The sequence below is a fragment of the Balaenoptera physalus genome (genome assembly GCF_965194825.1).
Source record: "Balaenoptera physalus genome assembly, chromosome: 8".
In the NCBI taxonomy this organism is placed as follows: domain Eukaryota; kingdom Metazoa; phylum Chordata; class Mammalia; order Artiodactyla; family Balaenopteridae; genus Balaenoptera; species Balaenoptera physalus.
This window is the reverse complement of record NC_138887.1, coordinates 22,867,866-22,882,453: the sequence shown is the minus strand read 5'-3', so window position 1 is coordinate 22,882,453 and position 14,588 is coordinate 22,867,866. Positions and strand designations below refer to the sequence as shown.

General features: G+C 42.7%; 1 protein-coding gene across 2 annotated transcripts in view; it reads right to left on the bottom strand.

Annotated features, from left to right (window-relative positions):
- The window catches only part of GNAI1 (G protein subunit alpha i1), an 89,415-nt gene extending 82,149 nt beyond the window's left edge, over positions 1-7,266 (bottom strand). Inside the window, exons 1-2 of one of the 2 annotated variants that reach the window (XM_082473618.1) lie at positions 6,928-7,266; positions 6,540-6,893 (exon numbers count right to left, since the gene is read on the bottom strand). In XM_082473618.1, the coding sequence (XP_082329744.1) occupies positions 6,540-6,657 (118 nt within the window). In that variant the 5' untranslated portion in view covers positions 6,658-6,893; positions 6,928-7,266. Of the gene's footprint in view, positions 1-6,539 lie in introns of both variants that reach the window. The other variant, XM_082473617.1, reaches the window with a different exon arrangement.
- Positions 7,267-14,588: the final 7,322 nt, after the last annotated feature.

Genomic DNA, 14,588 nt, shown 5'->3' with positions numbered 1-14,588 from the left:
CTTCAAGGGCAGAGTCCAGAGGCCAGAAAGTCAAGCAGAGTCACCAAGATTATTTGTAGGCCTTGAAACCTAAAGTAGTTTGGAAAGTGCATGGGACTGAATACTCACTCCTTTTCCTTTCCACTTTCTCCCTTTCTGAACGAGTGACTGTAACCGGTATCCAATGCCTGCTCTATCACTGTGCCCTGCTACCGTATTCTAGGAGCACGTAATGTGTTTTCTAGCTTCACAGGTTCACAGAGAGAAAGAAATTTGGTCCCAGTATGGATTATATGGAGAATCTCACCCATACCAGAGTTAGATTCTGAGATCTGGATGAGATTTTGGATGTTGAGTTGATGCTGTAAGGGGTTGAGACTTTGGGAGATGTTGGGACAGGATAAGTGCATTTTGCATGTGGGGTGGACATGAATCTTTGGGAGCCAGAGGGCAGACTAAAGTAGACAGAATGATAGCCCCCAAAGATGCCCATGCCCCCAGTCCCTGGAACCTGTGAGCGTGTTATCCTACATGGCAAAGGAACTTGGCGGAGGTGATTAAGATAAGGATCCTGAGATGCATCTGTTATCCTGGATTATCTGGGTGTGCCCAGTGTAATCACAAAGGCCCTTAGACGTGAAGGAGGGAGACAGGTCAGTAACGCTACAAGAGAAAGACTCCACTAGCCATTGCTAGCTTTGAAGATGAAGAAGAGGCCATGAGCCAATGAAAGCAGGTAGCCTTTAGGCCAGGGATCCCCAAACCCCAGGCCGCAGACCGAGAGCGGTCTGAGGCCTGTTAGGAACCCGGCCGCACAGCAGGAGGTGAGCGGCGGGCAAGCTGGTGAAGCTTCACCCGCCGCTCCCCATTGCTCACGTTACCGCCTGAGCCACCTCCCCGCCGCCCCGCAACGCCCGTGGAAAAACTGTCTTCCACAAAACCGGTCCCTGGTTCCAAAGAGGTTGGGGACCGCTGCTCTAGACAGAGATTGGAAAAAGCAAATATACGGATTCTCTTCTACAACCTGCAAAAGAAAAGCGGCCCGGCTGACATCTTGATTTTAGCTTGGTGTAACCTGAACTACAGAAACGTAAAGTTAATAAATTGTGCATTGTTTTAAGCCACTAAGTTATGGTAACGAACATTCGTTTTACAATTATTTTTGCCCCATTTCTGTTAAGATTTTTAACCCTATTTCTGTAAAAGTTTTTAATTAGTATTGAACAAATTATGACAGAAAGCAGCCTAAGCGCTACAAGACTAGGTGCAGTTGACCTTAGCTCATTCAACTCCAATGCCATATGGGATCTGAGCTTCACCAATGTCAGACTCTGGGAAGTCAGACATTGGCTAACTGCGTGCCAGAACATGTGACCAAGAAATTTATGCGACCTAGAAATGTGACAAATACATCAGGTCCTCCCATGTCAATCTGTGGTATCTTGAATTTTCCAAGGCAGAGAGAAATGCATAAGAAAATACAAATTAAGATCGTGGTTGGATACTCAATTTTTGTCTTAAAAATTACAGTGATCTTTTTCAGGTTTAAATAACATCTTCGACTAAATCCTATAATACAGGTATTGTATTTCCTATCATTGATAAGTTAACAAGATTCATGCTCTTTATAGCTAAGAGGCCAAAAATAAAGAGTAAAAAAACCTGAGATCTATCCTTACCAAAAAAAATTATTTTAAGGACAAACACTACAGTATAACACTATAACAACATAGAAGACCCTCCTCCAATGAATATCCATTGTCATTTTCTTGAATTTATCTAAACTGTCAAATAAATATAACGACTGTGAAAAGTTCTTATAAATATGAAAAAAATTCTTAAACCAAACAATTTACTTTTAGATACCATGCGCTTACTTCGGTTGTCATTTACTTTTACTGTTCCCTTTTTGTTTACATTCCCATCAATATTGAAAATGGCAAAGTATAAGGTTTATATTCTAGGTAAATCCTAATCCTACACAAGATATTAACATAATTAAGAACTAAATATGCTCATGACAAAAGGAAAGGTTTGTTATGATGACCTACAAAGATCCTGCCCCTGAAGTCTCACACTAGTTGGCGAAGCAGGCGGGGCATAAAGCTAAATCACACTAGAAACCAGAGAGCAAATGTGCTCTGCCATATGCCAACTATTCCTGTTTGGAGAAGAACGGTGCCCTGAGGAAAAGAGTATGAGGCTAGAGGGAAGCCAGGTCTAGAAGAAAGTTTTTATTCTGCAGGCAATGGAGAAGTCAAGAATGGTTTACCGAGCAAGGCATTAGCATGATACCTACTGCAGGCTAGAGGCAAAGACCAGAAGCAAGAAAGTCTACTGGAAATAGGCTGCCAGAGGCAGAGGAGAACTTGAACTATAAAAGTGAGAAGGAAAAACAAAAGATACAGAAAAATCAGCACTTTCAAAACATATGTTAACACCACCTGCGGCTTCTAGTAAAGTAATTGCTAATACAAAGTAGGTGAGGGAGAGAGAAGCACATAACCCCTGTAGAAATACCAGATCCATTCACTCACTTAAGGAAAGGGGCTTTCTGACATCTAAGATCCTGAGCCAACTCTAAGGAAACGGCTAAAGCAATGCAAAATCAAAAGTTCTGCAATGCCAGAATTTCTCAACTAGGGAAGTCACAGGGCAAGATTAAAGAAAGCCAAAAAGATGAACGGTTTAGTTTCTCAAATAGCTGGTGGGTGGTAGCAATGTAAAAATATTCACCAGGCAGAAGAGATCCAGTCCCTCACCTCATTTTAAGAAGTTAAAGAGATAAAGGGTATGGATTTGTATTTGTTTGTTTGTGGGGATGAGTTCAGTGGAGGGAAGGATAATGGGTGGAGGGAAGGATAATGGGAGGAGTGAAGGAGAATACAAGCTCAAAACTTCAAAGTGAAGGGACTTCCCTGGTGGCGCAGTGGTTAAGAATCCTCGTGCCAATGCAGGGGACATGGGTTCGAGCCCTGGTCTGGGAAGATCCCACATGCCGCGGAGCACCTAAGCCCGTGCGCCACAACTACTGAGCCTGCGCTCTAGAGCCCGTGAGCCATAACTACTGAGCCCGCTTACCACAACTACTGAAGCCCGCACGCCTATAGCCCATGCTCCACAACGAGAAGCCACTGCAATGAGAAGCCTGCGCACCAGGACGAAGAGTAGCCCCCGTTTGCCGCAACTAGAGAAAGCCCACTCATAGCAACGAAGACCCAACGCAGCCATAAATAAATTAATTAAATAAACTAAAAAAATTAAAAAAAAAACTCGAGTGAAATAATTTAAGAACAATTAATTCATAAAAATTTTACTTGTATATACTCTACCCTCATATATCTTTGAAAATTACCATAAGATATTTAATAAGTACCCATATGTACAATGTAGTCTCACTGAAACAACCACCTAGGCCTAACGCTATACCCTTAAAAGGATAAGTTGTAACATCCTCAAAGATATAACAATAAATGATGTTTTCCTTGAGACAATCAGCCATATACAATGGAAAGAAAACTTTAAGTATTAAAATAAGTTTCATTATTTAGGATTATTATTCTAATACTAAAGCCTGAAAGCTAAATCTTTAGAACCACTCAAACCCTGACCTGATATCCTTTAGGTCAAGGATTAGACTAGGTCCTCTTTTTTTTTTTAAGGCCTAATTCACTGCTCCTAATAAGGATAGTGAAATACCTCTGAGTTAAAAAAAAAAAAAATATATATATATATATATATATATATATATATATACACACATACACACACACACACAATATATATGCACATATATATACATATATAGTATATATACACATATATGTATAAAATAGACATCCAGTGCCCAAATCTTTGTATGTGTCTTATACCCGAATCTCTCAACCCAAATGTCTAAAATGACAACACATGCCTTAAGAAAAATGAAATACAATGAACTATTTACTATACCATCTTAACTGTGCTTTATACCTTAAATGAAAAAAAAAATCATTTGATGAGAAAAACAAAAGTGAAGAGGAGGAAAACCTGATGTAAACAGAATTGACATTGGTTATAGGTTACCTAGAGACCATTTCACATTTCTAACTGATTCAGTTGCCGTGTTTTACATGGACTGATTTCATTGAGCTCCTTACACGTATAACTTTAAACATCCAAAAAGGAACCAAAGGTCAACCCTCCACTGCTGAAGTCAAACTAGGAAAAAGAAAAATGTTTTCAAACATTCCAAGAATAAGCCAACATTCTGTTTATAGGAACTAGAATGCTGGAACTCTGGGCAAAAGGGTAGAGTAGAATGGGAGTAAGCCAGACAAAGAGAAGTGTTGGGCCAACAAGACAGGGATGCTGTGACGGGGATTTCTACAGAGAAAAGGTGTACGGAACAGCAAGAGACTAAAGCTAGAAAAGAGAGCTGAAGAAATTCAGTTACCTAAAGATTTTAAAATCATTGTGAAAGCTTTCTAATGTTATTGGTATGGAGAAACAAAAATTCCCTAACTTCTGAAAATCGCAACTCTGCTACACCTTTCTCACGGATCTCACTATAGTTCGTGGTAGAGATGCAACTTTGGGTTCTATGTTACACATTGAAGTATATTTAATTGTTAGTCTAGAACAGTGATTCTTAGCCAAGATTAAATTTTGCCCCCAGGGGATGTTTGGGGGATATCTGGAGACTTTTCTGGGTCACGGGCGGAGGGGGGCTGCTCCCAGCATCTAAAAGGTGGGTGCCAAAGATTCTGCTTAACATCCTACAATGCACAAGACAGCCCGCACAACAAAGAATTATTCCACCCAAAATGTCAACAGTGCTGAAGTTGAGAAACAGTGATCTCTTCTGAATATAAGCAAAAGCCAACTTGGTGGACCTTGATCCTAGCCCATCTCTCTCTAACAGACATCTATTTAAAGCATAAAACAACACCAGAGGACTCACTTTCCAATGCTTTAAACATGGTGGATGGCTGACTCAAACTCAGGTCACACAATACACTGAAATAATATAACAGAGCAGGAGTGCAGAAACTGCAGGAAAAGAACTTTTCAATCCTTTTTCCATTTTTGTCGCAAGCACATTGAATTCGAAAGAGGAGCACCTACACGTTTCCATACAAAGGTGTGTCTCACCTTTGTGCTCAATACACTAAAATACACTGACTTCCTCAAAAGACAATATTTCTCATTAATGTAAAAACTTAAGTGAACAGTATTAACTAAGAAAGATTTACGTTGGGGCGCGGGGGTGCAGAAAACCACCAGGTCTTTAAAATGCAAAGTTATTTCACAGTTACTTGCAGAATGACTCAGATCATTATTACTTTTAGTCATGCCAAGTTTGCTGCTTCTAAGCCTACTAGTAATGGAGAAAAAACCCACCATTTTTCCTGCAGTCATTAAACCAATGAAACAGAAGCTCACCGAAAACAGGTTTGTGCGATAGTATTTGTTTTATTGTAACTGTTACAAAAATAAAAGCAGTCGCTGGGAGTGCAAATAAAGATTCTGAGAAATCTTTCACCTACTTCACTGCCTACAGGGTGTGTGTTTGGGGGGTATGGGGATGCAAACAAAAGAAAACCCTAACTCACACATCAACAAATCTTAAGCTGCGAGTATTTTCCTAATGCATCCCTTAATCAAAATCCTGGCTTACTCTTTTTACGTTCCCTCCCTTCAAACAACTGCAAAAGACCTCCACAGAGCGTTTCACCAGGAGAACAATACTAAGAACAAGTAAGAGCCTTGCGTGTATCTGGCAAATCTCATTCATCTGAAGCCGTGGCAGCAGAGAAGAGAATCCTGTTGTCCAATGTGACCCACTCACACCTTTCACACCGGTTTTCACTGCTCGAGTATCTTTCTGAAGCCAGTGTTGCCTAACTTTGATGGTTTCCATGTCCCACCGTAATAAAAATCCAGCGTCCAGCATAGCCTACTTCTTTACGCAAGATAAATATAATCAGTGCTGCCTTAACACTTACTGAGTCGCCACAGGAAGTTCAACAGAAAGACACAATTCAACCCTACGGAGACCCCACAAAAGGTGCACTGATTTCACAAAACGTGGCACTCGTGACATGAAGAAACCACAACCGCGATACGACACCTTGTAGGAAGGCTTTTCGCGCGGGGGAGGGGTGGAGGGTGAGATGTGCTTTTATTTCCTTGTCGCCAGTGCCCTTTCATCTTTACAAAGCTGAGCTAACTTCAGAGAAAAGGGGTTCCTCGCGATTCGCTCCTCGGCTCCTGGCGGGATCCACACCGAGGCACGCGAGTGAAGCTCCTGCCCCGCCGCGGGCGAGTTCCCCCTGGCCAAGGGAACAGAGAGGAAGGGGACCGGGGAGAGGGGCACCCGCCTCGGCTGGGCGCCGCGCCGCACAAGCTCGCGCTCCGAAAGCATCCTCGGGCGCTACAAGACGCGCCCTCCGCCGCTTTGGCACGTCCCCTCCGCGCTTCCCAATGCCGAGGAGCCCGCGCCCAGCACACCCGCCAGACTCCCTGGCCCCAGGCCCGCCGGGGGCCCCCGCCCGCCAACCCGGCCCGGCCGCCCTTACCGAGCAGCAGCAGCTTGACCTCGCGCGCCGCCTTCTCGCCATCCTCGCGGAGGTTCCGGTCGATCATCTTACTCCGCTCCACCGCCGCCTTGTCCTCGGCGCTCAGCGTACAGCCCATTGTGCCAGGAGCAAGAGCTGGCCGCCGCTCCCTTCAAGTCCGGCGTGCTGCCTCGAAACACAGGTGAATTCTTTCTTCCTGGATGCGGGCGTTCGAATTCCTCCCGACGCCGGCCACGCCACCCCCACCCACTTCCGAAACGGACCTAGGGAAGCGCTGTCTGCAAAGGAGCTAGCAGCACCGCGCGGCTCTTGCCTAGGGCCGGGCTCCGCGCCTCGCCTCCCTCCGCGCCTCGCCTCCCTCCGCGCCTCGCCTCCCTCCGCGCCTCGCCTCCCTCCGCGGCCCCGAAGTCTCGGGTTTCCAGGCTCTGGGTACAGCTACCGGTGGCCTCCTGCTGGTGGCCGCGCCGCAACCTCTAGAAGCCCGGCGCTGCTCGGCGTCCGCGCGCCGCCGCGGCCCCGCCCCTGCTCGCCCCTCCCGCCGCCCCGCGACCACTCCCAGAGCGCGCGCCCGAGCACGAGCCCTCGGACATCACCCCCTCGGACGGGTGCGCGCGCCCACGCTGCCGCGGACCCCGGCGCCCCACAGCCCCCGAGGGCCGGCCACCGCGCGCGCCCTTGGGGAGCGCCCCCGGAAGGCCGAACGTTGCGGCGAGCTCCCCTACCTCGCTTCCTCCGCGGGAGCGTGATAATTTCTTCCCGTTTACTCACACCCAGGGATGTGTTCGGACCTGCCCCTTAGGGGTGCGGGTGGGCGAGCTGCCAAAATTGGAAACCGAAAAAAGCCAGTCCTGGGCGTTTGAGCATGCCCAGCTCGGGCAGGCGCGCAAGGGTTTTCCAAATGTAAAGGCGTGTCAGCTGGCCTTCAGGGGTGAGGAAAATAGAGGGAGCTGGGGCCGGGAATGGAACCGTGGAGAAAGCAGAGAGGGTAAAGTGGGAAACAGAAAAGTCTGGGGAGGATAGGAGGTCAACTTTCTTCCGCTTTTTTCTTTTTCCCTTCTCTCCTCCCTCCTTCCATCCACTCTCACGTCCCTTTCCACAAGCAAAGAACATTTTGAAGGATTTCCTCAAACCTGAGAAAATGTAAGACAAAGAATCAAAGAGCATATTTTTTTTTCTCCTATCCATACAATTTTATGTGCCATAAATTTTATTCAGAAAGTCTTTTCAATACTGTGTCCATTCATCCCACTTTCAAAATTATCCACAAAATGTCCAAGGATTGCCAAAATGATGGGATACTCTACAGCATTAAAAGTTATATTATAGAATAATATTTAATGATATAGCAGAGATATTTGTATTTTAAATGAAATAGAATTTTTAAAGCAGTATGAAAAGTACGATAAATTTTTTCTTAAATAACATATATGTTGATAAAGTATTTGGAAGAATGCCACTTAACGTTAGAAGAGACCATAATCGTCACTTAGCCCAACCTCTCCATACTACGCAGATTTCACAGCTGCTACCTATTCCCTCCTGTCACAGATTCAGGCATATTCCTGGCTTACATGTTTTCATTGACTGAGAATTCAGAAACGCAGGGGCATCAAAGTCTACTGCTAGATTGCTCTCGGATATTTCTTACTTGCATTAAACAAAATCAACCCTTAAAGGATTGAAACAATAGAAACGTTTTATTTTCTCTACAGTACCAGGGTAATTATATTTTCGAATGGATAAGCTTTAAAAAAGAGCATATTTTTAAATAAGACCAAACAACACACCCACACAAATCTCCACACCTTAACTGACCTCCTCTGAGGCGACATGGAAGCTTCCAGGCCAAGTTCTGAACCAATATTTATGGCCATGTTAGTAAATCATAAGCCACTGGGCATGTCATTCCTTATTGCAGGCCTTGGCTTCCTCATCCATGAAATGAGAAGGAGTTGATCCAGACCATCCACCATCCTTCCAGCTCTACCTGGTCTGGGGGAAATAGCTTCTGTGGCCCTTGGAGGCATTGCACCCAGCACGGTATGAATGAGCATAGGTTTAAGGTCTGGTCTCTCCCTGTCACTTGTACTACTACACTTTTCCCTTATAGACATCGCAGGAAATGTTGACTGATTATAAGATGGGGTTGGTAGCAAAGAAAAACATCCTCTTTGATGTGTTCAAAAATTAGGAAACTGCTCTGATGGAAACCAAAGAGCAACCATCTGGAAGTCTTATTTTCTAAAAAACATTTGTAAAAACTGGGCTTGAGTTTTCCAAGAAGGTAAGGCTGAGCTGATGCTACAGGAAGAACAGCCTTAGAGTGGGTCTCCTAAGCAAGGCCTGTGGGCTAGCAGAGGTTGCCAGTTTCCTCCGTATTGGACATGCCCTTTCCTGTTCTCCTGCAATAGTCAAACCTGCTGGGCTCAACCGCTGCAGTTTCAAGAACTGCCTCAACTTTTCCTATGGCCTTTTGTAATATACCAACAAAAAGGAACAAGCTTTAAATTGTATTTAATCACCTCCTACCCTCTTTGTATTTCTTGGCAGTCTAAATGCTGATGTTCATCAGAAACTCTGGAATTAAACTTGACAGAGTGAGTTTTCAACATAGTGTTTACATATTACCACTTTGGATTATCTGTGAGTCTTTCCTATAAGCTTTCATGCCATATGGAGTATGGGACCACCAATCGCAAGAAAAGAGGAAGCAATCATGACTGAGTACTAGTGGAAATGACTACAAAACTTGTGTTTTGGAGAAAAGAAAGCTGAACAGAATGATGCACATTACACCTCTCATTTGTCAAGTAGGTGAGGAGTTAAAATACAATATATGGATGAATAAGAACTGAAAATTAGCTTTATTATGAAGCTAAACTTCTGAGAAGATGCAGAATAATGGAGTGAGCAGTATGAGGGGAAATTCCAAGAGGAGAAAGTTTTGAAAAAACTTTAGAAGGGAGCCATGACTGGGGATTGATGGGGAGTTTCCAGGGCTTTGTGTTGGTCAACTCAGGCTGCCATAACAAAATACCATAGGCTGGGTGACTTAAACGATAGGAATTTATTTCTCACAGTTCTGGATGCTGAGAAGTCCAAGATCAAAGTACCAGCTAATTTAGTTTCCCGGTGAGGACCCTCCTCCTGGCTTTCAGATGGCTACCTTCTCACTGTGCTCTCACATGTGGAGAGAAAGAGCTCTAATCTCGCTCACTCTTCTTATAAGGACACTAATCCCATTATGGGGGCCTCACCCTTATAACCTCATCCAAACCTAATTACCTGCCAAAGGCTCCACCTCCAAATTCCATCATACTGGAGTGAGGGCTTCAACAAATGAATGGGGTTGGGAGGGGAGCACAAACATAACAGGGTATATTTTAAGAGGAATAACCAGCTAAAAGGGTTAATTGCAAAGTACATGATGGAAATAACAGTTGTTTTATAATCAAAATGTAGTTCGGTTGTAAAGAATGATAGGAAGTATGGCACAAAGTTGAAAGAGAGCTTTAAATATTAAGGTGAAGAGGTGGACTTTTTTACAATGGGTACTAAATGTTCCCTACATTCTCCTGAGCTGGGTAATAGGTGTAAAAAAAAAAAAAGCTTTCACCCAACAAAACAAGTGGTGTTACCAGCAAGTGGATTGTGTTAATAGTCCAGATATGAGGTGGTGAGAATCATTCAAATTAACAATTTACATAATTACGATGTTGAAAAATATGATTCAACAACCTTGTCAAGCAGGTGGAAAAAATAGTATTAACTCATCTATTTTATAGTGGTAGAAGAAGCTCAACAGTAGATGGTTGGTACAGATGTTGAAGCAATCTACCTCAGAGTACTGTTTTCCCTTCTGGACATCATATGTTTTAAGCAACTATATTGAGATATTATTCACATACCGTATTATTTATCCATTGAAAGTATAAAATTCAATGGTTTCCAGTACATTCACAGAGTTGTGTGACCATCACAACAATCAATTCTCGAACATTTTCATTACCTGCAAAAGAAACCCCATACCCTATAGCCATTATTCCCCCAATCTTTCCACCTTCCCTGCTACCCCCAGTCCTAGGCAACCAATAATCTACTTTCTGTCTCTATAGATTTATGCATTCTGGACATCTTATATAAAAGGAACCATGTATGTGGTCTTTTGTCTATGCCTTCTTTCACTTAGCGTAAAATTTTCAAGGTTCATCCATGTTGTAGCACGTATAGTACTTCATTTCTTTTTGTTGCTGAATAATACTGAGCATCATATGTTAAGAGAGTTAGAGACATATGTTAAAAGACAAATTGAGACACATTCAGGTAACAGCATCTAGGTTTTAAAGTAACTCCAAACCATGTCATAAGGAATAATTGAAGAAACTAGGGATATTTAATGCAGGAATGAGAAGATACAAAGTGACATGATAGCTATTTATAAATGGTTGAAGAGATATCATAAATCAGAGGGAATAGACATCTTCTGTCTGGATTCAAGGTGGTGGATTTAAGACCTATTGGAAGAAAGCTATAGCCAACAAATTTTACCTTGAAGTGAAAAAAAAAAGTGTACAATTTCCCCCGAAGGAAATAGGGAACCTCAGAAACTCATTTATTCTTGACTAAGATGTAAAACTCTAGACTGGATGATCCTATATTGGGAAAGATCTAGAGATCGATGAACTTTTGGGATCCCTTACAACCTTGAGATTCTATATCAGTCAGAAGTCACATGGGATTAGTGTGAGAAATGATATTAAAATCCAGAAACTCCTTCTGGTCTTCAACCATTTTCTTACTCATCCTGCCATGAGATATACAAGCAGAAGTGGGAAAGGAGAGTTTACGTGAGACATTTTGGCTTGGTGTATTGATGGTTTCGTGTGGGGATAAGGATGAACCAGAGAAGAGAGAGTCAGGACAACCAGACGTGTACACGCACACACACACACACACACACAGACAACCGAAGGGCAGTGTGTGTCTTTGGCTAAGTTGGAAGCAGACGTGACATGCGGACACCTTTCCATTGTCTACATTGAGGGTTTTGCTCTCTAAGTAAGAAGGAGAGAGTCTGGTTTGGGGAGAGGCTATAAATAATTGGAGAATAGCGGGGCTAGCATGGCATCCGTACCTGTCTATAGTTAGAAAGGCCCCAAACCAAAACCATTTTTATTAGAGATGTTGTGAGATTCTGGGCAAAGGTTGAAATACAAAAGCTCATTGAATTATTACTGAAAGACTTTAAAAGACAAGCAGCACCCTTCGGTTTGCAAGTTACAACACTGTGGGGCAGAGGTAACATAAAGGCCATCGTCTCTGCAAGGAGCATACCACCACCCAGGCGCCAGCACGTTGGTGGACTGAAAGCATACAGAGACGGCCCCTGAGTATGGACATGTACGTGCTCCTGATGGGCACTGCACCACTGGCAATGCTCAGTCTCCCTCATTTAGCTTCACAGACAGCAGCCATGACAGAAGAGAACCGCAAAAGAAGAGGAAAAACATGGAAGGTATTAGGCAGTGACTTCAACCATCAGACTGGTTTGCGAGCACACGTGAATATGCCAGCTTCCTGCTGAAGCAGGTAAATCTTGAAGTCAGTGTCCATGAGGCCAGGGGGCACTGAGGAATATAACAGTACATAAGTAAAGGAGGGAGATGTTTAAGAAAAAAAAAAAAAAGGTAATATATTACTTCAAACGCATCAAAAATACTCCCAGGGACAAGTATAAACAAAAGAGAATTGGAAATAGTATTATGGTAGAAGAAGCTCTAAGCAGGTAATCAAATAACCTTGGAGCAATTCAGAGCTCTATTTTCAACTGCATATCTGTCTTTGAAATTCCCTTAACTTATATAAACTGCAATATCCCTACCTATAAAAGTGTGTTGAATTAGATCATCGGCAAGATCCCAATAATTCTGAATTCCTTTGAGTCTGTCACTTCAACAGTAGATGGTTGGTACAGATGAACCGGTTTGCAGGGCAGAAATTGGGACACAGATGTAGAGAACAAACGTATGGACACCAACGGGGGAAAGCCGCGGGGGTGGGGGGGGGGTGTGATGAATTGGGCGATTGGGATTGACATGTATACACTGATGTGTATAAAATTGATGACTAATAAGAACCTGCTGTATAAAAAAAAAAGTGCCTTCTTGATAAAATGTTTAAAATAAAAAAATAAACAATAAACCACTTTGCTCTATGTATTTATTAAGAACTTTGGAAAAAAAGAAAAAAGAAAACAAAAACAGTAGATGGTTGGCAAATATACCAAAGTACTTTGATGTACTGCTGTGAATGGAAACCATACCATGTAAAATTAAAGAGTAAGTAAGTCCTGAGAATGCAGAGATTAATGAGGAAATTTCCCAGAATTTTTAACCATGGAAAGTGGTAGACACATGGGATGGTAGATGGAGAGGTGGGTTTGGGATTTGTTGTTGTTTCATTTAAGCCATGACTCTTCTTCCCAAGTATTAGGCAGGGGTAGAAAAGGAAATTGTTACTATGCTAAGGAAAGAACATGGCTGCCCCACTCTCTGACTTCTACCTCTGATTTTTCCACCTCACGCCCTCTGAAACCTCATCACCATCATTTCTTCAATCCACAGAGACCTTCCATCCATTGACCATATGCCTTTTCCCTGTCCCTCATGCCCTGTCATGTGATAATTTCTCTCCTTAAGCAACTTATGCATCTTGTACCAGGATAATCATTCCTTTGCAGATACCCTCAAAACATCCCCACCATTGTATTCAACAGAAAAACCTCAAATTTGGTTAAATCACCTCTTGGCCTATCTGTGTCTGTACCTGTACAACTGAGCTTGACTGGAGGAAAACACATTACTCAGCAATTCTATCCTTCCATTTGCTCAGGCCAAAAAGCTGGCATCATCTTTGATTCCTCCCTTTCCCTCAACACCCTGAGGAAATCCTGTTTACTCTGCCTTCAAATATATTCAGAATTTGGCCAAATATCACCATCCATTGATATATCCTAGTTTGAGATATTGATGGAATATCACAATAGCCTGCTTTCTTGTCCCTCTGTCTCCACCATTATCCCCTCCTATTTTCTATCTAGCAACCAGAGTCATCCTTTTAGAATGGTCACTCCTTTACTAAGAACTACCCATCCATTTACTTTCCATCTTACTTAGAAAAAAATCCCACCTAAAGTTCTTATGATGACATACATACAACCAGTTCTTACCTGGTTTATCAAGTTCACTTCTTTCACCCTAAATATTACTTCCTACCATTCTCCTTGCTCTCAGTGGTTCAGCCTCACTGACCTGCATGCTATTCTTTGAACTTGCCAAACATGCTTGTCACGGGACCTTTGTACTTATGTTCTCCCTGCCTGGAACACTCTTCCTCCAGATAGCTGTTTGGCTGACTCTCTTACATCATCTCAGTTAAATGCCACCTTATCAGGGAGATATATTGCTTAACCACCACATGTCACTCTTCATTCCCTTACTATGCACTGCCATTTCTTTATAACTCTTATCACATCACACACTTATTTTTGTGATTTGTTTACTGCCTGTCTTCGCTCACTTGAACATACATTCAAAAGAGCAGAGAATTTGTCTCTTTCGTTTACTGTTTTATCTCCAATCGCTAGCACAGTAAATACCCATATTAAATAAATAAAGGGAAGGAGCTGGATTTAGAATATAAATCTAGTCTTCTATGCCATTAATTCATTCATTCAACAATATTAATTAAAGACCTGACATGAGTCAGGCAATGTTCTTAGCACTGGAAATGAGGGGGTGAATAAGACTTATTTTGTTGGGATGGTGCAGTGGTAGAAGAGAGATGTTAAATAAGTAGGTAAGTGGATCAATTAGACAGGATTCAATTAAAAATAGCTGTAAGTGCTATGAAGATAAAGAGTTTTACAAAAAGAGTATACCAGTTCAGGTCTTCTGAGAAGCAAACTCCAAGACAGAATTAGACGTGCAAGAGGTTTATTGGGGGAAATGCCTGTGAAGGATAAATGAGAGCGGGGAGCAGGAAGAGATG